At 35.5% G+C, this 27241-nt stretch overlaps 1 protein-coding gene across 9 annotated transcripts in view; it reads right to left on the reverse strand.

Moving 5' to 3' along the window:
- HERC4 (HECT and RLD domain containing E3 ubiquitin protein ligase 4) overlaps nucleotides 1–27241 on the reverse strand; it is a 128773-nt gene that overhangs the window by 25257 nt on the left and 76275 nt on the right. For 4 of the 9 annotated variants that reach the window (XM_061161636.1, XM_061161632.1, XM_061161634.1 and 1 more), the window contains 9 exons: nucleotides 25734–25810; nucleotides 25370–25494; nucleotides 24459–24518; nucleotides 24224–24335; nucleotides 23271–23460; nucleotides 21635–21807; nucleotides 14751–14870; nucleotides 2243–2266; nucleotides 109–207 (listed from right to left, as the gene is read on the reverse strand). In XM_061161636.1, coding sequence (XP_061017619.1) covers nucleotides 109–207; nucleotides 2243–2266; nucleotides 14751–14870; nucleotides 21635–21807; nucleotides 23271–23460; nucleotides 24224–24335; nucleotides 24459–24518; nucleotides 25370–25494; nucleotides 25734–25810 — 980 coding nt within the window. The other 5 variants (XR_009696065.1, XM_061161633.1, XM_061161639.1 and 2 more) reach the window with 5 other exon arrangements.

Consider the following 27241-nt stretch of genomic DNA (forward strand, 5'->3'; position numbering starts at 1 on the left):
AGGTACAAAGTAACCCCAAAGACATTTCAAATATTTACTTTAAGAAAACACCACAGAAACAATTCAAAAACTACTCTCAAGTTAAACTAGTACTATACAACATTTTACCTGCATCTGTAAGACTGCATCTGTTTGTAACAGAGTAGTTTTTGCTTGGGCATCAAATACAAATGGATATGTGCAGATTGTAACAGGGATATCTGCCAACTGGAAATAAAAAATTAGCTTATTAGTACAAACTGGTTTGTGACGTATTTCTTGTAGGTACTGTCATTTCTTATGTAAAGTCGATCATATTCTTGGTTTATTTGCTTTGGGTCATTCAGGAATTATACTGATAATTAAATGAAGCACTGGAATAAAGAACCCTAATTCCCAATTTGGGGAGAGAACTGTATACTTAGGAACCCCTAAAATTGTAAATTATAGGTATCTTTTGCTTAACCTATATTAAACTTGAAGTTTCAGTGAACTAGATTGGAAATTTATTCTAAATTTGGGGATCCTCTGTTAAATACAGTACCCAGTTCTTATATGTTAGGGCTATTCTAGCAACTGAGGCCAATGATAAGCAATCTACTTATTCATTCAACAGATATTTACTGCATGCCGTAGGGTGCCAACATTATTGTGAGCCCCAAAATTTGTTCATTCAACATACAAAATAAGCATGATTAGTACTATTATTTTCTGTGAACCTACAAAGCTGATCAATAATAGTTGGTCTTTTACTATCATTATCAGATATTAGTCACCTTATCGATAATTATTTATCCTAGCAGATGAAGTAGTGATTGACTGCCAAGTTTTTAATAGGCCAGAAAAATACAAAGAGCTATGAACTGCCAGTCACAGATCAGCTAGAGGATGTATTTCTACCATGTATCCAACAAAGCAAAATTTTTGTGCTAGTTCTGACACAGAGCCCCTTCTCCTTGTAAGGCTTCCAGTGAAGACTTAATATACAAGAAGCAACTCTCTTCTTTTTAAGTTCTTAGAAAGCTTTTTATGTTAAGTCTGAATCTGCATTTTTATATATCACTTTGTTTTGTATTTCAATCTTCATTCTGCCCCTACAGGGAATTTTATATGGTTTAGATACTTCATGCTGCCATGTTCTCCCTAAGATGTCTTTTTTCCACACTAAACATGCCCAGTCTTTCCAACCATCCTGAAAAATATGGTTTCCAACTCTACTTCATCCCATTCCAACTTCATCCCAACCGCCATCTTTTAAATATATTTCAATCTGTCCAGGCCTCTTTTAACTATGGCCATCAAAAACAATGAAATAATTCAATAATGCCCTATCCATATAGAACACAAGATTATCAATTCGTTGTTCTCAACATGTAAGACAATATGCTGAGTTATATTAATCCTTAAGTAAGCTATCATTCTTGGCTATTTTTCATATGACAATTTTACCCTCCACCCTGTATTTGTGTCACTAACCAGCTATTGATGACTTTTCTAGTCTTTTCACTACTCTGAAACTAGAAGACTGAGACAATTTCTAAAGTCATCGTCAGCCCCAGAACTCTTTGATTTCATAATTTTATATGTTGCTTCTATTTGAGGGTGAGGAAACAAACAATGTTGGGCCTATAATTTAAAGCTAATTCTAAATATGTCATTGATTCAAGTGCTGGGGAAAAAACCAAAGTAAACAATAAAACCTAATGTATTCTGTAACAGAAATATAATACAAAATTCCCAAGTGTTAAAAAAAGGTGGTTCAGGATTGTTGATTATGTAAGCCAAAATACTAGAACTTTGAAAGTTTATTCAATTCTATGACCATGTTGAATTTCAATTATTAGTTTAAAAACTGAAGATAATTCTACTTCTCCAACATAATATATTTTCTGCCCTCTGGGTAGGCATTTGTTAAATTTTACAAGTTTGCTTTTTTTTTGTATTCTGAGGACACTATAAATTTTATTCTGAAAGACTAAAAGGATAGGAAGTATTTTAAAACAAACATTGTTAAAAGGCATCATATAGGTGTAATGTTAACTAAAGAAAAAAGGGTCTAATTTTCTTCAGAAAATTCCTCTGAAATGTCATATAGGGCAAGTTCTATATACTCATTCATATATATATATATATATATATATATATAAATAATATATATATGTTTTACAGTCACAAAAAAGAGGAAGCTTGGGATCTCCAATCACTTAAGACAACACAGAGTGTATCTTACTCTGAACAGGAGACTTTATTACACCAAACTTACCTCAGTTAATCCATGGTTGACATCCTAAGACGGCAGTGCAGAATGTAACAGTAATGAGGAAAGAGCAATGTTAGTGTCCAAATTTAACCATTTCTATTCAAAGTAGCATTTCATTTATTCTGCTACAGTAGAATACTGAATTAATGAAGTAGACCAAAATACATCTACAACAAAACTTACCCTTTCTACATATACCTTATATATCTATAAGTGTAGTAAGAGCTTTCTTTCAGATATCTTGTGATCAGAAAATCATTGAGGCTTGAACATAATGAAATTTGGTTTCAGCAAGTAACTATGTCATTTGCAGAATTTAAGCAGAACAGAAAAACTACTCTTACAACTAATTTGGTCTTGAAATAATTTTATGGCCCAATTTCTCCACTTGGAAAATGGGAGAAAATATTCCTCAAAGACTTGGTTAATCTTGACAAAATGTTTAAAAAGTGTTTAGTAGATTAAAGAGCTACATGGAGAAAATAAGCCATAAGTTGTTGTTATTCATCAAAAATAACCAGTGAAATGCAGGTATCTAAATACTAAGGATTCTTTAACATTAAATTAGCTTAAAATAGGAAGGACAAGACAGGGCATAGGGGTTGTTAAGTAGAAACAAGAAATGGAAGAGACAGAAATATTCATGAAGGACAGAATAACGAAAATTATAATGAAAGCTTACCACTGCATTGAACAGAAATGTACAACACTTTCTTGAAAACAGCTTTCACGTATGCTTACAGTGCAGACTCAAATAAAGGGTTAAAATCTCCAAAAGTATGTTACTAAATTTGCAGATGGTACCTTGTACAGTGAGGAGTTAATTTTACCCACAGAGATCATCTCCCAGTAGTCTGATTTTGCCCTGGAAGACAATCTATAGGACTTTGGAATTTCATACCTCAACAGGAGTATCATTGTTTGCCTGGAGACTCTGGGATACATGGTTATCAGTTCTTACTACAAAAGGGTCGGCAAGTAAAGGCCAGCCATATAGGCAGTATGTGATGGAGCCTCAGTAAAAACTCTGGGCACCAAGGCTCTAGTGAGCTGCCTTGGTTGACAATACTCTCTGAGTATTGACACAAACAGATGCTAGGAAAGTAACTTGTCCATGACTCCTCAGGGAGAGGAAGACAAAAGTTCAGTCTTTGGTACCTTTCCCAGACTCTACCTATGCACTTTTCCCCTTGGCTGATTTTAATCTGAATTCTTTCCTTATAATAAACTGTAAATGTCAATGCAATACTTTTCAATTAGTTCTGTGAATTTCGTAGCAAATTACTGAACCTGAGAATGGTTCCAGGAATCTTCCAACCTCGCAATTGTTATCAGAAGTGACGGCAGTCTTTGTGAACTGTTCTAACTCTGCAGTTGGCTAGATTCTTGCATATGCCTCAAGGGGTATCATTGGAAACTTTAATATATTAGCAAACATTTAGGGTTTATTCACTATATTGTGCCAAATAAAGCCAAGACAATATAAGCATAAGTAAGTACGACTTTAACTTCCTATTCTGAGAAAGATAAATATTTACAATCGTTTAATTAAAAAAACTCTGAGTACCAAATTATCACCACATATGCGTCCCAATGGCAGTGCTAGCAATACATTATAGAAGCTGTCCTGCAGAAAAAGCCATTTAGATTACACTCAGTTTAATTTAAAGCAACTTAACAGGAACACCTGAAATACTTGTATAGTACTAAACATATCTTGTGGGATGTTTTTAAAGTCCTACTACAACTAAGAAAGTGTGAGTAAGAAACCTTTCAACATTTTTCTGACTACCTATGGCCAATTTGATAACTATGTTTCATACCTGGTATCATGGAAGATGGATTTTACTATTTATAATGAAACACTAACCTATATGTACTTTGTTGCTACATGTAACAGAGAAAGATGCTAGGCATATCATTTTGCATTGGGAAGACTGTCAGAATTTACAGTGCAACTAAACCATAAGTCTGATTGTAGAGAGAGATGTAAGCTAGAAGAAATATGAATAATGGGACGTGGATAACTTGGGAAAAGAAGAGAGATTACAAGATACCAAGCAAAATGATTTACCTAGGGAAGAAGCATCAAAGGAAAAACCAGACTAAGATCACCATTAGAAATTTCAATTTAAGTGTTAAGAAACCTAAGACAAAAGCTTAAACATTGAAAACAAAGTGAACAGGTAAAAAAGCAAGGGTAAACTCCTCTGGGAAATATCATATTAGTTTCAGGTCTAACTGAGTCACAGTAGCATTTCCAAGGGAAATTTAAAAGAAAAAGTGGTGGTGGCGGCAGGGTGGGGCAGGGGGGCAGTATGGGGACAAAATACTAGCAAAATACATGTGGTCAACTAAAGGTCCACTGCTGAAAATCCACTGTATCATTTAATCCGCAGTCCACTCTTGGCTCCAAATCCACATACCCAAGCACTATCTTTTGGCTGTTTGTAGACTGGGGCCCATGAAATTAGGTCAAGGTATGCCTAATTTTATTTACCCAATGTCCTAGAAACCAGAGTGAGAAAGGCCTGAAAGAATGTTCAAAAGTCAGGTCTCATTGTCTGAAGCAAACTTCACTAAGAGTGCTTTAAACATCAACAGTGAATGATAATTTAAGTTTTAGACATAAAAAGATGCAATCCCTTGGCACGTTTTAGTTTCAACATATTACTTATGACAAAACACTGTATCATTGCTGGTGACATCATTATTTAAGGGTGTAACACAGAATTACTCTAAGTATAAACAGAGGATACCGAAGTTACTGAAGTAATTCAGATAAATATAAAGTGTTGGTGACTAGACAGAAATATAAAAGATACTCCTAAAACATGAAGAAAATGAAAAATATACAAATATAACTTGGTAATCCAAGGCATAAGGAATCACTCCAAGAATCCACAAAATACTAATGCCATTAAAGATGACAAGGGGCCTTAAAAAGCAAGTGAGAATGTTCTGGGAAATATTACAGCTACAAGGTTTATAATGCAAGTATTAAATGTATCACAAATATTAAAGTATGCAAATGTACTTTAATTTCTTCATTTCATTAAATGAGGAAGAAGCTCAAACCCAGGAAGTACCAGCTGGTCTTCCCAGCTGTTACATCAGTCTATCTTCCTGGTTTGCTGGTGAGCATGTCATGTCATTAGCTCAACATTGTCCTATAAAACCTTAACTCCACAGAACAAATACAGTAATGACTTATAAAAATGGCAAAATTAATACTGAAATAAAAGTTATGACTTAAAAATATATAAAGTATAATATCAAAGACTAAAAATTTCACCAATTTATCAAATGTATTTAATTAGTACTTACTTGTATCTGACACAGGCATACACAGTTCTTGAAATAAATGAATATACACTTTAAAAAATGTTTAATTTGATTCAATTATAACAGGCAAAGACTCAGCACAGACCTGTCTATACATTCATCAATTTTTGCTAGATATATATTGATATTGTATAGTAACAAAAAGGATAAGAAAGGGAAGAAAAAGCAGCAAAAAGATTAGTTGTAACCACTAAAGTAATTCTGTCTTTTGACTATGCCTCACAGCTTGCGGGAACCTAGCTCCCTATCAGGGATCGAACCCGGCCCTTGGCAGTGAAAACCAGAACTACTGGACCACTAGGGAATTCCTCACTAAAGTATTTTTAGAAAAAATTTTAGAGCAAAATTAAAAGAAGTAAGCAAATAAACTAAGAATAATATCTAGAAAGTGGGGAAAAAAACATCAAATAGTAGAAGATAAAGAGAAAACTCACATACCCTTGCCATGAAACTATTTACTGTAGAGGGAGAAAAACAGATAAAAAGCAAAAGGGATCCAACTGAAAAAAAGTTTCATATCCTAATATCAGAGTCTGCAAAAACAAAACAGAGAAGCTTATATAGTAATAGTAAGTGGCAGGAGTAGGAGGATCAAGCAAAAACTTCACAGAAATGTAGAGGGAAACAGATGAAAGAGGATGGGAAAATAGGAGAGAATGAGGTGAAAAGTTAGTCTCAGCCATACAAAAGGACATTATAAGGGGTGCAAAAAATTCACAGAATTAGTTTTTAATATTTAGAGACAAGGAAAGCATATACCTGATGCATTCTTAGAAGCATACACCTAAGGGATTTTTTTTTCCTTCTGGTTCTATTGAATTATAAATGACATATAGCCCTGTGTTTGAGGTTTATAAACCTGATGGATTCTTAAATACTTAACTGGGAAAGAAAATCTGAGGAAAAAAAAATCTCAACAGACTATAGCATAAAGAGAAATATAATAAAGGTGAAATAATCACCTTGCAGTGTTTAGAACAAGGTGAAGTTTCACATACAGATGTGCATATATTTTGTCTCCCTGGTGGCTCAGACGATAAGGAATCTGTTTGCAATGAACGAGACCTGGGTTCAATCTCTGGGTTGGAAATACCCCCTGGCGGAGGGCATGGCAACCGACTCCAGTATTCTTGCCTGGAGAATCCCATGGACAGAGGAGCCTGGAGGGCTACAGCTCATGGGGCTGCAAAGAGCCAGACATGACTGAGCGACTCAGCACAGCACAGCACCGTGTGTATATTTACATATAGATATAAAATACATGTATATATAAATAAAATTTATAGACATTTTTTATAATTCATAGTAACTATGTTCTATCAAGGAATATTTTAAACTTTCACATCAAAGGAATGGAATTATTTCAAGATCATAACTCTTATTCAATAATGTTATACATATGTATGTTGTATACATAAAGTACATATATATGTGTATATATCTGTTGGTTATATAAATACACATATACATATCTATATCATCACAAAATAACTTGGATCTTTAGGACAGACTCTTTAAACTTTACTAACTTTACTTACAAGGCCAATATGATGTTCAACCTAGTGTCAACACTAGTAATCCAAGTATGAATTTTATTAAACAGTCTCAGGGGAAAAAGGCCTTTAGCATTACATGTAAATGTCGAAGTGGTTTGAATTCTCCCACAGAATGCTCCTTCAGATATCATATTATAAATTAATAAACTACTTGTGTTAGTCAAAGACCTTCAAAGTAAATTGTCAGCCTTCTATTTCCAGAAGACCAGAAGAACCCAAATCATGGGTTCTAGATTCTGATTTCAAAGATGTGATATTAAATCCACTGTGCGTATTAAAGAACAAGTTTCCACTGCCACAACCACATATTCAATACCAGTCTGTCTATAAATGGAGAAAAAGGAAAATCATGTGGTTGAAAGAGCAGAGTAATAGAAAGCAATTCTCAAGTATAGAAACTTGGAAAATCTTGAAATAAGATGGTCCTCTACTGTCTCCCTCTTACCAGAAAACAGTGGCCACTGAAAGAGTTCCTAAGGAAATTCAATTTGATATCATCACAGTTATACACAAAGAGAAGTTTGGATATAAGCCTGCAAGGTTTAAAAGCAAACATTCAAACCACAGCTTTATCACAAAGCACAAGATTCTTGTTACCTTAAGAGTTCTATTAGACTGCCATTTTCTCTTAACCTGATCAGAATTGTTTTATAACCTACATACTAGGTAAAAATTCAGATGTCAAAGGACATCAGATCTAATTCACGGTGACCCAAGATGATATAACTCTTCAGGACAGAGTGAAATGCTTAGTGAAATAAGTCAGACAGAAATACAGATACTATATGATATAAGTTACATGTGGAATTTAAAATATAGTACAACTGAATCTATGTACAAAACGGAAACAGACTCACATAGAAAACAACTTATAGTTACCAAGGGCGGGGGGGGGGGGGGGAGAGTAGGAGGAACAAATGGAGCAGGGCATTACAGCTGTAAACTACTGTACATAAAACAGAGAACCAACAAGGATTTATTGTATACCACAAGGAATTAGATTTAATAAAAAAGAAAAACACTAAAAAAATGTTGAGGTGATACAGGAACCTAAGTGCTCTTATGTTAACACTCCTTTCTTAATCAGGTTGTGAGCGGAGATTCCTGATCAAGACAACATAATCATCCTCCATACTAAATAACCTCATTTTAAAATCTGTAGTGTTGTAATTAATTTACAAAGTTGTTATGGCTTTAGAATTCTTTTAAAAGCTAAGAACCAGGAGTTTAGAACTAGTTCAGTATTTGTATACATTTAAATAAGATGGTCATAAACAGGGCAAGTGAACATTAAGCTTCTTAAAGGAATTGTTTTATTTTAAAAGAAGTCTATATATTAATGCAGTCTCAAAAACACTGCTCAAAGACCGAGGTTACCGAGATGGTATGTCAGAGTTTACATGCAAAGTCTTAGAATAAAAAAAGTTCATTGTCTGAGTCATCAGTGCTCCTCAATGGTAAATAATTTTAATTCCTTTTACAATAAATATTTATTAAGTCTGAAATCTGCATTCACTCAAAGATGAAAACAAGTCTTGCAGAGGGAAAATTAATAACCTCAAGAAATATGTTTTCTCTCCTGTCTTAGGAGTTCTCTAGAGGAATACTGTGAAAAGCTTTACCTAGATGAGAGATTTAGTTAAAACAGGGAAGGAAAAAGGAAATGTTTATTCAAAGCTTTCCAGAAGACAAGGATTTTCTTTCTCACAACACTGCTGTCCCTTGACTCCAGCTATAGCTCTACTTTTCTTACCCCCTCCTCTCAAGTGCAGAACTCTGTGAAAGTACTGCCTATGAAGGCCGTTCCCTATTCCTCACCCCTAAATTTCTCTTAAGCATAACTTACCCTAGACTGGCATCATCAAGGTTACCAGTGACCTTCATGAAACCAAATTCACTGCTCAATTCCATGGTTTTATCCTGTTTCTCAACAGCATTCAATACAGATTTCTCCTTCCCTTTTTTAGTTTCTACAACACTACTCTAGTTTTCCTTCTACCTTTCATCTCATTTGTTGATTTCTCTCCTTTCTTCATTTCATATCTACCAATAATTCTTGTCCCTTTTACCTCCAAGAGGTACTCAAGACCATTTATTTCCTCCTTCCATTATACAACTACCAACCATGGCCAAACTCATCATTTTCTCTCCCCTAACCTACTAAAACTATCTTCTAACTGGTCTCCCTTTAACTTTTTGTTCCATCCCCCTCATTCCAACCTCCACACAGCTGACAGGGTAGTTATTTCAGAATATAAATTGCACTGTACAATATTCACCTTAGGATCACCAGCACCCAACAGCTAACCATAACACTTCAGATTAAAACCGTATTTCTGATCTTAATCTACTAAACCTTCCATAATCTGGCACCTGCCCGTTTCTCTGATTGTTTCTCAGAACTCTCCCCATTCCCTTATTTTTAGCCATGTGTGTGCTCAGTCTGTCAGTTATGTACAACATTTTGCAACCCCAGGCACTGTAGCCCACCAGGCTCCTCTGTCCATGGGATTTCCCAGGCAAGAACACTGGAGTGGGCTACCATTTCTTACTCCTGGGGATCTTCCCAACCCTAGGATCAAACCGGTGTCTCCTGTGTCTCTTGCATTGGTATAAGTGGATTCCCTACTACTGAGCCACCTTGGAAGCCCATTTTATATTCACCTTTTTCTATCCATAAAACATATCAAACTTGTTCTCGCCTAAGGTCTTTTACTAGATACTCATTTTTCCTGAAATTTTCCTTGCACTGATCTTACATGGCTGCTTTGTCTCATTTAGATTACAGATCATACTTCATTAGAAAAGACATTTCTGATTACCCAACTGCAAGAAACCATCCAGTCTTTATTACCTTATTTTCATCCTCTATATAGTGCACATTATTAGCTTTTTATGGCAGGGGAAGAAGGGTGCACATTACTTGATTACTATTCATCTTGCCTACTAGACTGTAAGTTTCATGAGAACAGGCCTTATCCATCTGCTTCAGCACTGTATTTCTAATACCTAAATAAGTGCTTGTTACATGTGTTTTCAGTTGCTCAGTCGTGTCTGACTTCGGCCTGTCAGACGACTCTGTTCATGGAATTTTCCAGGTAAGAATCATGGGTTGGGGGTATCATTTCTTACGCCAGGGGATCTTCCAACCCAGGGACTGAACCTCGTCTCTCACATCTCCTGCACTGGTAGGTGAATTCTTTACCACTAGCACCACCTGGGAAGCCTGTCTGTTACACAGTAGATTCTTACTAAGAATTTGCTGAATGAGCAAACGGGTAGAGGTAAATCTGTAGGATGGTTGTAAACCTGACTGAGTCTCCTAGTGATTCTGGGGAAAATAATCAACAAGTCTGTCCCAATGAAGACCTAAGTACCTAGGGAAGTCTTTGCTATGTTCTAGAAAGTGTTCAAGATGTTCCGGAAGTCACCTTATTCCTATAGGGAAGAGTACCCTAAAAAGAGCACGCAGTAAACTGCACTGCCATTCAAAAACTACTGTACTTTCTAAGGGCCTACAAGACATGTATGAGACACTATAAAAAGTACAGGTGAATAAATTGACAGAGAGCCTGTTCACAAGGAACTTGCAGTTGGTGACAACAACCAATGAAAGGCCTTGCTAGAATTCAGTTCAGTTCAGTCACTCAGTCACATCTGACGCTTTGTGACCCATGGACTGCAGCCCGCCAGGCTTCCCTGTTCATCACCAACTCCTGGAGTTCACGTAAACTCACATCCATTGAGTCAGCGATGCCATCCAACCATCTCATCTCTGTCGTCCCCTTCTCCTCCTGCTTTCAATCTTTCCCAGCATCAGGGTCTTTTCTGATGAGTCAGTTCTTCGAATCCGGTGGCCGAAGTATTGGAGCTTTAGCATCAGTCCTTCCAGTGAATATTCAAGACTGATTTCTTTTAGGATTGATTGTTTTGATCTCCTTGCAGTCCAAGGGACTCTCAAGAGTCTTCTCCAACACCACAGTTCAAAAGCATCAGTTCTTTGGTGCTCAGCCTTCTTTACAGTCCAACTCTCACATCTATACCTGACTACTGAAGAAAACCACAGCTTTGACTAGACGGACCTTTGTCGAACCTTTCCTTCTTGACCTGCATACAGGTTTTGTAGGAGGCAGATAAGGTGGTCTGCTATTCCCATCTCTTGAAGAATTTTCCACAGTTTGTTGTGAGCCACACTAAAGAGGCTCTTTAGTTCCTCTTAGCTTTCTGCCATAAGGGTGGTGTCATCTGCCTATCGGAGGTTACTGATATTTCTCCCGACAATCTTGATTCCAATCTGTGCTTCATCCTGCCCGGCATTTCACATGATGTTCTCTGCATTTAAGTTAAATAGGCAGTGTGACAATATACAGCCTTGATGTACTCCTTTCTCAATTTGGAACCAGTCCATTATTCCATGTCTGATTCTAATTGTAGCTTCCTGACCTGCATACAGGTTTCACAGGAGGCAGGTAAGGTGGTCTGCTATTCCCATCTCTTGAAGAATTTTCCCCAGTTTGTTGTGATCCACACAGTCAAAAGGCTTTAGCACAGTCAATGAAACAGAAGTAATGTTTTTCTGGAATTTTATTGCTTTTTCAATATCACAACGTATGTTGGCAATTTGATCTCTGGTTCCTCTGCCTTTTCTAAATCCAGCTTGAACATCTGGAAGTTCTCAGTTCACATACTGTAAGCTTGGCTTGGAGAATTTTGAGCATTACTTTGCTAGTGTGTGAGATGAGTGTAACTGTGCGGTAGTTTGAACATTCTTTGGCATTGCCTTTCTTTGGGACTGGAATGAAAACTGACCTTTTCCAGTCCCGTGGCCACTGCTGAGTTTTCGAAATTTGCTGGCATATTGAATGCAGCACTTGCACAGAACGATCTTTCAGGATTTGAAATAGCTCAACTGGAATTCAATCACCTCCACTAGCTTTGTTTGTAGTGATGCTTCCTAAGGCCCACTTGACTTTGTACTTCAGGATGTCTGGCTCTAGGTGAAGGATCACACAATTGTGGTTATCTGGGTCACGAAGATGACCTTTTTTGTATATTCTTCTGTGTATTCTTGCCACCTCTTCTTAACATCTTCTGCTTCTGTTAGGTTCATGCCATTTCTGTCCTTAATTGTGCCCGTTTTTTGCATGAAATGTTCCCTTGAAGAGATCTCTAGCCTTTCCCATTTTACTGTTTTCCTCTATTTCTCTGCACTGATCACTTAGAAAGACTTTCTTATCTCTCCCTGCTATTATTTGGAACTGTGCATTCAGATGTGCATATCTTTTCTTTTCTCCTTTACCTTCTCTTCTTTTTTCAGCTATTTGTAAGGCCTTCCCAGACTACCATTTTGCCGTTTTGCATTTCTTTTTCTTGGTGATGGTTCTGATCACTGCCTCCTGTATAATGTTATGTACATCCGTCCATAGTTCTTCAGGCATTCTATCAGATCTAATCCCTTGAATCTATTTGTCACTTCCATTGTATAATCATAAAGGATTTAATTTAGGTTATACCTGAATGGTCTAGTGGTTTTCCCTACTTTCTCCTATATAAGTCTGAATTTTGCAATAAGGAGTTCATGATCTGAGCCACAGTCAGCTCCCAGTCTTGTTTTTGCTGACTGTTTAGAGCTTCTCCATCTTCTACTGCAAAGAATATAATCAATCTGATTTCAGTATTGACCATCTGGTAATGTGCATGTGTATTCTCTTGTGCTGTGGAAGAGGGCGCTTGCTATGACCAGTGCGTTTTCTTGGCAAAACACTATTAGCCTTTGTCCTGCTTCACTTTGTACTCGAGGCCCAAACTTGCCTGTTACTCCAGGTATCTCTTGACTTCCTACTTTTGCATTCCAGTCCCCTATGATGAAAAGGACATCTTTTTTTTTTTTGGTGTTATTTCTAGAAGGTCTTGTAGGTCTTCACAGAACTGTTCAACTTCAGCTTCTTCAGCATTAGTGGCTGTGGCATAGACTTGGATTACTGTGATCTTCAATGGTCTGCCTTGGAAACGAACAAAGATCATTCTGTCATTTTTGAGATTGCACCCAAGTACTGCATTTCGGACTCTTTTGTTGACTATGAGGGTTACTCCATTTCTTCTAAGGGATTCTCTCCCACAGTAGTAGATATAATGGTCATCTGAATTAAATTTGCCCATTCTGGTCCATTTTAGTTCACTGATTCTTAAAACGTCGATGTTCATTCTGGCCATCTCCTGATTGACCACTTCCAATTTACCTTGACTCAAGGACCTAACATTCCAGGTTCCTGTGCGATATTGCTCTTTATAGCATCGGACTTTACTTCCATCACCAGTCACACCCACAACTGGGTGGTGTTTCTGCTTTGGCTCAGCCTCTTCATTCTTTCTGGAGTTATTTCTCCATTGTTCTCCAGTAGCATACTGGGCACCTACCAACCTGGGAAGTCCATCTTTCAGTGTTTTATATCCTTTCGCCTTTCCATATTGTTTATGGGGTTCTCAAGGTAAGAATACTGCTGGGCAGGGCCAAGCTCAGTGAATCTTTAATCCAATTTTCTGTAGATGGGTGAGGCTGTGTTCCCTCCCTCAGGCCAAATTACGGTAGGGGTAACTTCCTTCAAAAAGACTTACACCAGCATACCACAACTCCCAGGACTTATGTACTCAGTGCCCTACACCTCACGGCAGGCCGCTGTCGACCCACATCTCCACCAGAGACTCCCGGACAGTCACAGGCAAGTCTGGCTCAGTCTCTTGTGGGGTCACTGATCCTTTCTCCTTTCTAGAAATGCTACATGCATATTACTTCGAGTATCTGCTTCACAGATGAAAGAGTTGGCCTTGAGTATATTACAAAGGTTAGCAAATAAGAGTATTAAACCTGTTTTGTATCTAGCTGCTTATCCAGTTCTATATTGAAATTTCACATGACTAATTAAAGTTTTATAAGACTACGTTATTATTTTTATGTTTTTTGGACCACACAGATCTTTGGAGATCTTAGTTTCCTGACCAGGAACTGAACCCACACACCCTGGGATGGAAATGTGGAGTCTTAACCACGGGATCACCAGGGAAGTCCCCATGCTATTACTTTAACAGAACATTTAAGTGTCTAGTTATTAGAGACTTAGCCACATGGAAAGAAATATGTACACTTGTGGCTATACAACAAAAAACTGAAATCAAATTAAATACATGAAAGAGGGGGGGAAAAAAGAAAGAATGAATGGTTGCACAGCTCTCTTCTGGTAGTTTTGAGGCACTGACCTCAAAATTTTAATATACTCTTAGAGTTCAAGTATCAGCACTCCAGTATTCTCAGCATTAGAGAATTAAGAGACAACCTCATAGAAAATAAATGAGACTTAAAACCTACATCATATTTGCATTTTTCTGTAAAAAGTGTAATCTATGTCTTTGGTTTGGCTTTATATAAAAGCTGAACACTTACTTATAGACACTGCATAATATATATATAGCTGCCATATGTTTTTATGTATGTTTTTATTTAAAAAATGAGTTCTGGATAAAAGCTCTGCTATTTCAATAATATACAACTGTTCACTTTGTATTAGAACAAATGATTCAAAAAAAAAAATCATAAAATGCAATAAGTAACATACCATTCCATAGGCCTGCTGCTGGACCCAGATGATATAATCATTCCGTATGTCTATCAATTCTTGTACTTCATGTATATAAAATTTATCATACTGAATAATCTGTCCAGATTTCTCATTTACCTACAAAAAAATAAAAATGTAATTAACATTAAATTTAACCAGTGCCTAAGAAAGAGCCTGAAAAGTATTTAAACAGAAAAAGGTTTGAGATTTCTTAGTTATTTTCTCTTCCTATAAAAAAAAATTTACTGAGTGCCTACCATATGTAAAATGCTAGTTAAGTGCTATGAGAAATATAAAGATTTATAAGATGTGATATCTGTACTTAGTACATCAAAATCAAGTAAAAAATAAAATATTTATGTAACACCACATGAGATATACCATTAAATATATATATATATATATACATACATATACATACACATATTATACAAACTAGAAACTATAAAGTCTTCTGATTGAGAATGGAACTTAAATAATAGCAAGAATAGCTAAAGCTCCAAAATCTGAATGTAAACTCCCCCTTCATCTTTGGCTAACTCTTAAACCATGAAAGCATAAGTGAGACTTGGTGGGGGATATCCCAATGGAAAGCACCAACTTTCTGAGACTACTCAGAGCAGATTTCAAGACAATATAAGACAAGATTTCCAGAGGAAAAAAGGCCCATTTAGTAATGCTAAAAGAATTCATCTATCAAGAAGTCATGACAACCCCTGGGCATCCCTGGTAGCTCAGTGGTAAAGAATTTGCCTGCCAGTGCAGGAGGCCTGGGTTTTATCCCTGATCCGGGAAGATCCCACATGCCATGGAGCAACTAAGCCTGTGCACCACAACTGCTGGTGCTGTGCGCGAGAGCCTGCACGCTGCAACTACTGAAGCCCAAGCACCTGGAGCCGATGCTTCGCAGCAAGAAAAGCCATCGCAACGAAACTGAAGAGGAACCACCCGCCTGCCCCATCCCCGGCTTGCTGCAACTAGAGAAAGTCCACAAGCAACAACAAAGACTCAGGTGAGTCAGAAATAATTAATTAATTAATAATAATAAAAACTCAACTCCAGATTAACTACAGATTAGACCAGCCTGGATCCCGAAACTACCACTCACACAAGAGGTATACAAATTTACAGGAATAAATTCAGCTTTTACTATTTTACAGACATCCAAAATTTGTGAGACATATCCAAAATCAGCTAAGTAAATAAAACAAAGGACACGTAAAAAAAAGTCTAAGAGAAAAAGCAATTAACAGAGCCAGACTCAGAGATGACCTAGAGGCTGGAGTACGTAGAAAGGTGCTTTAGAAGGTATTTTGAACTTATTGAAAATAAAAACAAAACCAATCAAAATTTGTGGAATGCTGGTAAAGCAGAGCATAGAAGGAAACTGATAGCATTTAATGATCATGCTAAAATAAAAGGTCTAAAATCAATAGCCTAAGGTTCAGCTCAGGAATTCCCTGGTGGTCTAGTGGTTAGGACTCGGTGCTTTCACTGCCACAGACTGGGTTCAATCTCACCAACTGTGTGGTATTGCCACCAAAAAAAAAATCTCAGCTTTAAGAACCTAGAAGATCAAATTAAGGACAATCAAGTAGAGGAAAAGAAAGATAAGAAATACAAAACACTATGGTTTTTAAATTTAATGTTATTAATAAAGATTTACATTTTTCAAAAGAAAAGTCCAGGACAAGATGGCTTCACTGGTGAATTCTATCAAAAATTTAATAATACCAATCTTAAACTCAGAACACAGAGAAGAGGGATCATTTCTTAATTCATTTTATGATGCTAGGATAACCCTGATGCTAAGAAGCAGATGAGAAACAAAATTTAGCCAATCAACATCCCTAATGAACACAGACACAAACTCTCAACAAAATATGAACAAATTAAATCCAACAATATATATAAAATAATATAAAATGTCTAAGTGGAGTTCATCCCAGGAATACACTATTGATTCAACTAACACAAATGAATTTCACTACATTTCAGGGAAAAAAATAATAATAATAATTTGTTCATCTCAACAGATGCAGAAAAAAAGCATCTAACAAAGCTCAACATCCCTTCATAATAACAACTCTCAGCAAACCAGGAACAGAAAGGAAGTTCTTCAAACAGATAAAGCTCACCTTAAAAACAAAACAAAAACTTTACAGCTAACATCATGCTTATGAGTAAAACATTAAAAACTTTCTTTCTAAGATGAAGACTTAGACAAGAATTGTCCACTGCAACCATTTATATTCAACATTGTACTCGGAAGTCTTAGCCAATTAAATAAGGAAAGAAAATATCATGACTGTGTACATAAAAAAATTCAACTGAATTTCTCCACACAAGCAACAAAACTAAATTTCTCCATACTGCTAACAATCAAAAATAATTTTAATTATCATTTATAATAACATAAAAAACATTAAAAATAGAGTTGAGCAGTTATAAGAAAAACCACAAGTTCACAAAGTACAAAACATTACTATCTAAACCTCCACAGAAAAAGTTTACAATTCTTGCCTTACAGCTTAACTCTTTCTACTACTAAAAGAGAAAATAAACCCAGCAATTACACACAAAAACTCATTGGTTTTTCCTTCTCCAATATTTTTGTATTGTTGTTGTTGTTTAATCACTAAGTTGTGTGTGTCCAACTCTTTTGTGATCCCATGGACTGTAGTCTGCCAGCCTCCTCTGTCCATGGGATTTCCCAGACAAGAATACTAGAGTGGGCTGCCATTTCCTTTTCCAGGGGATCTTCCAGACCCAGTGTCTCCTGCAAATCTTTACTACTGAGCCACCTAGGAAGTCCAATATTTATGTGCAGAAACTACTAAATATATACATTAACTATTACATTAGACTCTTTAAAAATTTAATGATACTTGTTGAAAATGATCCACATCCTACTGACCTCTGATGTATTTTTCTTTATCTGAAATATTTATTCTAAAAGGTAAACTGCAGTTTCCCTCACCAGTAGCAACCAGTGTTTATAGCTTTTATATCGTGCAGATATGACATACGTTTTTGATAAGACATGCTACGTTAGAATGTGTGTGTATATATCCCCTCAGTTGTGTCCTACTCTTTGCAACTCACTAGACTGTAGCCTGCCAGAATCCTCTGTCCATGGAATTTTCCAGGCAAAAACACTGGAGTCAGTTGCCATTTCCTACTCCAGAGGATCTCACAAACCCAGGGATCAAACCCATGTCTCTTGTGTCTCCTGCTTTGGCGGGTGGATTCTATACCACTGAGCTGCCTGAGAAGACCATCAGGTTAGAATAAAAACTAACAATTTAGAAATCAGGTTTCATTCAGGAACAGACAAATTTCAGTAAAACTTAAGACGTGGGGGGAAATGATGGTTAACAGTTAATTCAGTCACAATGATTTAATAACTAAAGACAAAACCAGTTGTTAGTCTTTTAAAAATAGAGAAATATTTAGGCACTGAATAGAAGACTGATCCAGAAGACCTGTATACAGATTTACACATAAAATCAACGGTTTTAAAAACTATAAATAAAAATACATTTGTATGGAAGGTAACATTGACAAGGCATTATTTTCTTCAGGAAGTCTTCTTTAATTCTTTTGCGTTATATGCCCTCCTACGTGTTTCCACAGCGCCCATCCTTTTGCTTAATCTACACTTACCATGCTATACCATAAACAATTATTTATTTGTATTATACAACTGGTCCACATTTATTTTAACAAGGGCAGAAATCACATCTTTTCCTTATAACTGCATCACTAAAGCTTATAACTGCACCAAACATGCACACAGTAGGCACTCAGTAAATGTTTGTAAAATGAATTTTAAAAATTACATGACAGAAGTTCAAAACAACCCACACATTCAATACTGCTGTCTAAAATGTAAAAAATAGAAACTATATATATATGTGATCATAACACTTCATATATTCATTACAGTTTAGTACTCTCATTTATATACCTGAGTTCAGAGGTGGTATATGGTATGTAAATATATCCCTTATTTGTTTGGGTTTAAGGGTCCCTTGAAAAAAAATTTTTGATAATCACTGACTTAGAGGATTAGCATGATATGCAGCACTTAGGCTAGTCAGACCAAGCAAGTCTTTTCTTTTGGCATATTAGTATCTCTGTAATGTACTGTGTGAAAACTCAGAAACTACTAAACATCCCAATTTCTTGCCAGCAAATTCATTTATCTGGTAACACATTCATTCCTGACAGCAGGTACCAAAATTATCTTTCTTGCGATGCCATTTGGAGCACTGGGAGTGATTTCTAATTCAAAAGCTTTCCAAAGGACATGACAATAAGGGAGGAACAAGTCATTTACATATCCTGAAAAGATCAGGAGAAAGAGAGACTAGTTCTACAGTTCTTAATCCTGTTCTAAATTTGGTTAGGAAGGAAACCCTTTTAGGAAACTTCTCCTAATTCTTAACTATGGAGCAGAGAGAAGAAATATATACAGCTGTCAGACATAAGGTGTCTTCTTAAACACAAATCTTTGATAAGCAATTTAGGTTCCACTATAGATGAAAATAAATCATCCCTGACAATGATCTATGACAGGTTAGGACCAAGTAAAGTTTTCTCCAAAGTAAGAGGTAATAGAAAGGTAAGTGATTGTCCTAAGAACTCTCACTAAGAGATGCCTAAGAAACTAAGATACCATTACTACCTTACTTTTGAGTATGTAACAACTTCAAACAGGAACTCAATTTCCTCATGATCAAATAAACGGAGTTAAAAGCTGCAGTTTCCCATTCAAACGGTGGTGGTAACAAAATCTCTGCCTTATGAATGTATAGTATTTGTATATATATTCCATAATCTAAACAACACATCAACCCTGGGAAAGCAGGCTATTATTTCAATCCTTATTTTATAGATAACTATCTGCATATGTGATAAAGAAGACTTGTTCAAAATCACATCAGTAAGAAGCAGCATAGATGGAATTAGAATTAGTCTTTTTAACAATTCAATGCTATCTGCAATTATGGAAGTACAAGCCTCCAGATTTACAGGCATAAAACAAAACCAAATCCCCTTCTGAACAAGTTATACTACCATACTGATACAGAAGTATATTAGAAACATCAGGGACTTTAGAAGTAGATTTGTATTTCAATTCCGCTACTTACTGGTTTATGACCTTTGATACTCAGATTAAGGGGCAAGATATAACTATAAAAAGTTAAATGAGGAATTCATGTAAAGTGCTCACAGGAATTAATGTACAAGGGAGGTTTTTAATCTTGGCTACCTCATGTAACTTTATCTAACTTTCTGAACTTATTTTCCTTTCCCTTTCAGCTAGCAATAATTTAGGATCCTAGTTCCAGCATGGCTCCATCAAAAAGGTCTCTGGACACGGAACCCCATAGGGTTCTCCTCAAAAGAGACTGAGGCTTCTGAGCTAGGCACATAAGTTACTAGCTGAAGTTCTGCCTGTAATTATGAAAGACAAAAGGTCCAATTTCCTTTCCCTTTCACTTGTGGAAAAAGACACAGCTAAGGAAAAAAAATTTTTAAGAGGTAATAAAGATAAGCAGACAAGGAAGAGGGGAAGTGAATAATTAATTACTTGTGGAAAAGGTCCTGCTGACAAAGGATGGTTCACTGAAATAGTAGGAAAAGAGAGTTCAGAGAAAGGAAAGAATCTAATCACTCACTTAAATCCTAGGCAAAAGGCATACAGAAAGGTAGAGACCCATATCATGAAGACAGAAGATCTTAATAGCAGTTTACTGCAGGATCCAGTTTACCTTAAAGTGCTGCAAGAAAGTCTTGGACTGGGGAAGGCAAACATAAGAATAACTTATTTCCCCCTAAGAAAAAAAATGGCTATCATAGCCTCAGCTATAGGAAGAGAAATGACTTGTTTTTCTAAAGAGCTTGGAAAAACTAAATACAAAAGAAAAAAAGTTCAAGAAGCAGTAGAGAAAGGAACTCATTAAATGAACCAGGAACTTCATTAATGAACCAGGAACTTCATTAAAAGAATACAAAGGAAAAAAAATCGTCCATATGGGCTCTTTCTTACAGAGAACACAAGGCTTGTTTCCTTTAGCCTTTATCACTAACCGTAATCGCAAGCAAGAACGGTCTGAAAACACTAAAGAAGCTGTTATGGGGAGGAAACTAAAGGTTCACATGAGTTTTTCAGTCATTCTAGAGGCTGGAAACATATGCTCCTCCCTTAGGTCATGTCTTCCAAGATAGTATCTTAATACCAAATGGCAGAACAGAGATACACCTACCAGCTGTCAGGGATGTCTCAAAACCGTCTTTAATGAAACAGCTGAGACTCTACTTCTTCATATAACTGAACTGCTGCTACAAGTGTAAAGGGTACTCTTTCTTCCACTGGGAAGAAGGGCAGGAAAGACCAACAGGCAAATTAATGAATTATATATGGTTCCAATTTCAATTAGTCATCTGTTTCAAATGTTCTACTTTGATTGAAGTCATCAGTAGCCAATAGCAAAAGGAACATGAGTTTTAAATGTTCACAATCATAAGTAGGATGAAATCTCTTTCGTATTATAACCATCTATAAATAACAAGTGTATTATTTAAATAACAAATCATGTTCTTCAGAAAAAACATAAGGAGACTCTGATTCATTAGTATGCTATTGTTCTGCCCAAGTATAGACAAGTTATTCATAAATGCCTAACAAAGTCAAGACCAAAGCACTAACGTATACATTCTTTCTTTTAAGGAAAATTTAGATAACTTCTCCAAATTCCTGTAATTATCTTTTATGCCAATCTAATTCTGTAATATAGTCATGTTAAAATAAACATCATCAATCTGTTAGTGGCAATGGGGGAAGAGTAAAATAAATGAACTACTGGACATACCCTATGTAATATTTCTAAAACCTTTAATGCAGTATGAAGAAAACTGTTGAAAATTCTTCTCTCAGAAGGGGGAATGCCGATCTTGTAGAGTTTCAAAAGATGTACCACAACCTCCTTAAAAAGTTCTACAATCTTGAGGAATAGCGGAGGTTCAAGTACTGACCACCAGTTTTCTGTTATTAAAGGGTGAACACACAAATAAAATAAAATTTAAAAAGTCACAATTTTCAAAATCATACTGATTTTTCCTAAAGCAGTGGCTCTTAACCCTTTGAAAATCTCAAGAAGATACATGTAATATGATATATTATGTAACATTTCTAGGGTTGATAGACACTACTCCACATTCAAGTTAAATAATACGGTTCTAAAAGCTCTCAAAAGTAAAAATCAAGTAAAAAAGGTCTATTGAATTTACATTCTTGGTTTTCTAAGCTGTATTAAAAACTTAACCACTATCCCTCATATTAAACCAGGTGTTTCAAAGTGCTTTATAAATTAGGAGTTTAATTTTTAAAAACACTAAAAAACTGTATTGCTCCAGTATTTACAGGTATCTCCAACTTTTACCTGTCAACTTAAAGTTGAAATGTGAAGCACCACCTGAATGCAAAGTACTCCTAAATATCAAATACAGAAACTGAATAATGTAAAGTATGCCATGTCTGTCTTTCCCCATGTTCACTATTTATAGCTATTAACTACAAACATGACAGTCTTGTGCAGGAGACAGGAAAAGGAAAACTTCTGACAACATGGGAACAATAATTGTGAGTCCCTGCTTCACTCTTCTAACCACTCACTGGCTCATTCCCTCAGATTCCAGGATTCTACCCACTGCTTGTTGCTTCCTCTGCTCACTCTCAGCCTAAAACTTCTTGTACTGATTTTATTACTCTTATGTATCTCAGACTGACATATCTAACAAATACTATTAGGAAGGAAGGAAAGCACCACTACTAAATGTAGCAGGCAAACTATAATAGCCAAAAGATAGAGAGGAAATCTATACAATTAGAAAAATCAAAGTGAGAAACGTTTATGCCAAAAACCCAGAGGAATAAGATCAAATGAAGAGTGGAATCTCACAAAGAGAGACATCAGAAAATTAGCAAACAAGGCAAAGGGCTAATAAATAAAGTTCAAGGGGGATTTAATACCCAGGTTTGTTCAGGTTTAACTGTTCCCTTTCCTTTACTCTTTAACAATAAGATCACTCTGGAGTGAATGAGGAAGTTTCTGTTCAGTTGCTCAGTCATGTCTGACTCTTTGCGACCCCATGGACTGTAGCCCTCCAGGCTCCTCTGTCCATGGGATTCTCCAGGCAAGAATACTGGAGTGGGTTGCCATTTAGCGAAATATGAAAAACAGTTTTTATCTTTCCTGATATTGTTTCCACCATTGTGTTTGATTAAAATTTTAATATTTAACATGCTTTGCCTCCAACAATTCTTAACAACTAGCATCAGATGATTAGCAAAAAGTAATGAATTGAAAAACAGGTTTAACTTTCCCTGAGATAATGTCAAAATAATTCAGGGTAGCAAAATTTCAAACAGCAAAAAAGTAAGAACTTAACGAGCATTTTCATTTAAAGAAAAAAGATTACAAAAGAAAAAAGTATTAAAATTCTTACCAAGTACTTTCAGCGGTGCCTTTTCTAAGTTCACAAGAGCTGTACCAAAGGGAATTGCTATTGTGGTGAAATTGTTGGAATCGCTCATCAGGGGACATTCTGGTAGAGTAAGATAAAATCTCAATGCTTCAACATCAGGTAAGGAGCTAGTCAGTTTAGGAATAAGATTCTTTTCCAAGCTAGCTGCCACCTACATTTTGACAAAAAGTAAAATCTACTTCATTTAAAATGAATGCATATTCAAAAAAGCAGAGAGAAAAAGAAATTCTTATGCCACATGAAACATTAAATGGTGAAGGGAAAAGAAAAAAAATAAACCATCTTATGATGAATCAATGAATGTACTCTGCCACACAATGAAAATTAATGCCTGCACAATATAAGAGAATATTTTTTTAATTAATTAATTTATTTTAATTGGAGGCTAATTACTTTACAATATTTTGGTGACTTTTACCATACACTGACATGAATCAGCCACAGGTGTACATGTGTCCCCCATCCTGAATCCTCCTCCCGTCCCTCTGGTTGTTCCAGTGCACTGGCTTTGACAGTCCTGTTTCATGCATCGAACTTGGACTGGTCATCTATTTCACATATGGTAATAATATACATGTTTCAATGTTATTTGTAAGAGAATCTTAAAAATCTTATGTACAAATCTCAATTTAAACTCTCTGCATCTACAGTTATGTAGACTTAACCAACATGGTAATGTTAAGTAATTAAGGGTCTGCTCTGAACATCTGCAAAGATTTACAGACGTCTGACAGCTAAATTACAAACAGTTTAAAATAATACCTGATTTAAATTCTTACATTAGTTTATACAAAGACATCATAATGAATTATATGAAACTGTAAAGTTAATTAGGCAATAAAGCTTTAGAATAACATGGAATAAAAAACTCAACAGGGAACATAATACAAATACAAAATACTTTAAAAACAAACCTGCTGAGATATCTGAGGATGATCAGGTTGTATAAGTTTGTGGAATAAAAGTCTAGCAGCATTCATATCAACACCTGAAAATCTAGCGCCCGTTCTATAGTGATCATCATTGCTATTGTTTAAAAAAAAGAGAGAAAAAAATGATAAACTTTAAATTCATTTCATTTATTTAATGACATTATTATTTAATATAATAAATTCAAAAAATTCAGTATAACAAAGAATTGTCACTTACCTAACAGCTAAAAAACTTCCATTCAGACAACCAGATGAAGAAAATGTTCCATCAATTTCACTAAAAAGAAATTTAAAAATCTCCAAATCACAAAGAGAAATCTGTTTCCCTTCATTTTTTAATAAAAATTAAAGTTAAACTAATATTTAATGCTACAGAGCATTCCTCCAATCAACATTCAGAATAAATCAGAATTCTATAAATTACTACAGATTAAGTAAATCTTGATAGAAGTATTACTGTTCACCCTAGACTCTCTTGAACAGTACCATCATCCTCAGATTCACCAAATAAATCTGATGTTCCTAAAATAAATTTTTTTTATAAAATAAATGCACATTTAACTTTCTTAATTCCACACAGTGGTAAATCTAATCTGGAAAGTTATTTTTCTGAAGACTACTCTTCAGGCTGTTAAGAAAAATTTTAGTTTGGGAACATAATCTAGAACTAAAAAACAGCTTATCAGCTACAATCCCTCATCCCAAATACCTACACCACCTTCAACAACAAAAATTTAAAGTACTAAACAAGTCCATCTGCAAGCAAAATATTCAAGAAGGAAGCAATACTCAATTCTTCCAGGAATACAGATGTTAAAACAAAAAGACCAGTATAAAGCCAGAAGGAACTTTTTTGCAAATACAATCTCTAAAGCATCTATATTTAATATTTTAAGAACTGCGTATTCTTATATATTTTTATATATTTAAAGTATATAACAATTTTAAATGAGATCTCCTAAAATATCCACTATTACAGAAATTCCAGACATTCAAACTTCTGTATATAAACCATTCAGTAAATAATACTTAATGAAATATTTATTTAAATAAAAACTTCTAAGTACAGGTTTCTCTACCATGGAGTTGAGAGATTTTGTCTTTGCGTAGATAAAACATTTTCCTTACTTGGCTATCTCTACAGGAAATCTTCCAGAGGGGTAGCTGAGCCATTTTTGAATTAGAGCTTCATTCACAGTCCAGATCTGCTTCGAAGGATCAGGATATCTAAAGTCATCTGGTGGCCCACAGTTCTAAAGTTTAAAATAAGTAGATGAGTTTGAGGGAAGAGGATTATATACAAAGCATTCTGCATCTGGAAATTAATCTCTACCACACACCTAAAAACAAAACTTGAAACAAAAACTTGTCAAATAGACCAGAAAATATTTGCAGACTTGAGGAAAAAATTAAGGCCATTACTTTGTAACATATAAAGAATACTAATATGAAATTATCTGAGCTTATTAATTATTCATATGATTTCTATTACCTGGGGATTAGAATAATGTGAAAAGCTTTGATCTCCACCTGAGAAAATTCTTTTCACGCAGAAATATTCTTCAGAATCTGTAATAAAAATAAAATGTTAAAAAATTTAAGACTTATATATATATTTTTAGAGCATCAAATATGCTACTGGACTTTCTCTTAATCTCTAACTTAATGAGACCTCCCAATCATGGGCTCAATGACGCAAAATGACTGAGAATGTTGACCGACCAAGTTAATGGAACATTAAATGATCCCACAAGCACATCCAGCATTTGCTAAGCTTTTTGGTTGGTCTTTTTTTTTTCTGATCCTAAGTTTTGTTTTGGTTTGTTTTCCCAATTGGAGGATAAATTGCTTCACAATGTTATATTGGATTCTGTTGTACAGTCTTCTTTTTGATGTGCTTATCAAACAATGGCATTTTTTAATCTAGATCTTTATTATCTCAATATATTTTAAACTGATGATGGTGTAAAAACTGAATCAAAGGTATAAAAGATAGCTCAGAAGAAAATAAAAAGTAAGAATATTCATTTTGGGGAATTCCCTGGTGCGGTCAGGACTCAGCTTTCTTAGTGCTGTGGCCCAGAGTTACCTGGTTGGGTAACCCTTAGTTACCCTGGTTGGGTAACTAAGATCCTGCAAGCTGTGTGGGATGTGGTCAAAGAAAACAAGGAACATTCATTTTAAAAAGAATGACAACAAACAAGAAACAAGTATCAGTGTATGTTAAATCTTCTTGGGTAATGCAAAATTCTTTTCTCTCTCAGCAAAGCTATACAAAAGTAAAGTGACACACCCAGCTCTTTATTAGAAATTATTTATCAATAACATCCAAATCAGGTCCAAAAATATAAACATTAATAAATTTAGTAGAAATAAAAGAAACAAACAATAAAGTTCCTTTTCAAAAAGACATTCAAAGCCTCTTCCTCTTTCTCCTCTTCTTTATCTCAAAATGGAAAGACTATATTAACAAAAATATCACTAGACTAGTATTTATAAGTATCACATACCAAAACACTATAGCGCCACAATGTAACTTAAGGCTTTGTTGCTGTTGTTGTTTAGTCTCTAAGTCACGTCCAACTCTTATGCAACCCCATGGACCGTAGACCACCAAGCTCCTCTTTCCATAGGATTTCCCAGACAAGAATACTGGAGTGGGTTGCCATTTCCTCCCCCAGGGGAATCTCCCCAACCCAGGCATAGAAACCACGTTTCCTGGTCTCCTACACTGGCAGGTGGGTTCTTTACCATTGAACCACCAGGGAAGCCCAACTGAAGTCTCGTTATTTCCAAGCATAATCCACCTCTGTGTTCCTACTCCTGACCCTCCACTCTTCAGCTGACTAGACTAATTCTTCACCTGTATTATTTGTGACCATCACTGCTACAGAATTGTGAAATTCTTAAGGAAGGGATCACATCTTAATTTCCTTGGATCATTCCCTACTATTAAGCACAATGTTTTATTTGTAAAAGCACTGAGTAAATGTTTAATAT

Source organism: Dama dama, chromosome 15 (genome assembly GCF_033118175.1).
Source record: "Dama dama isolate Ldn47 chromosome 15, ASM3311817v1, whole genome shotgun sequence".
Taxonomy (NCBI): domain Eukaryota; kingdom Metazoa; phylum Chordata; class Mammalia; order Artiodactyla; family Cervidae; genus Dama; species Dama dama.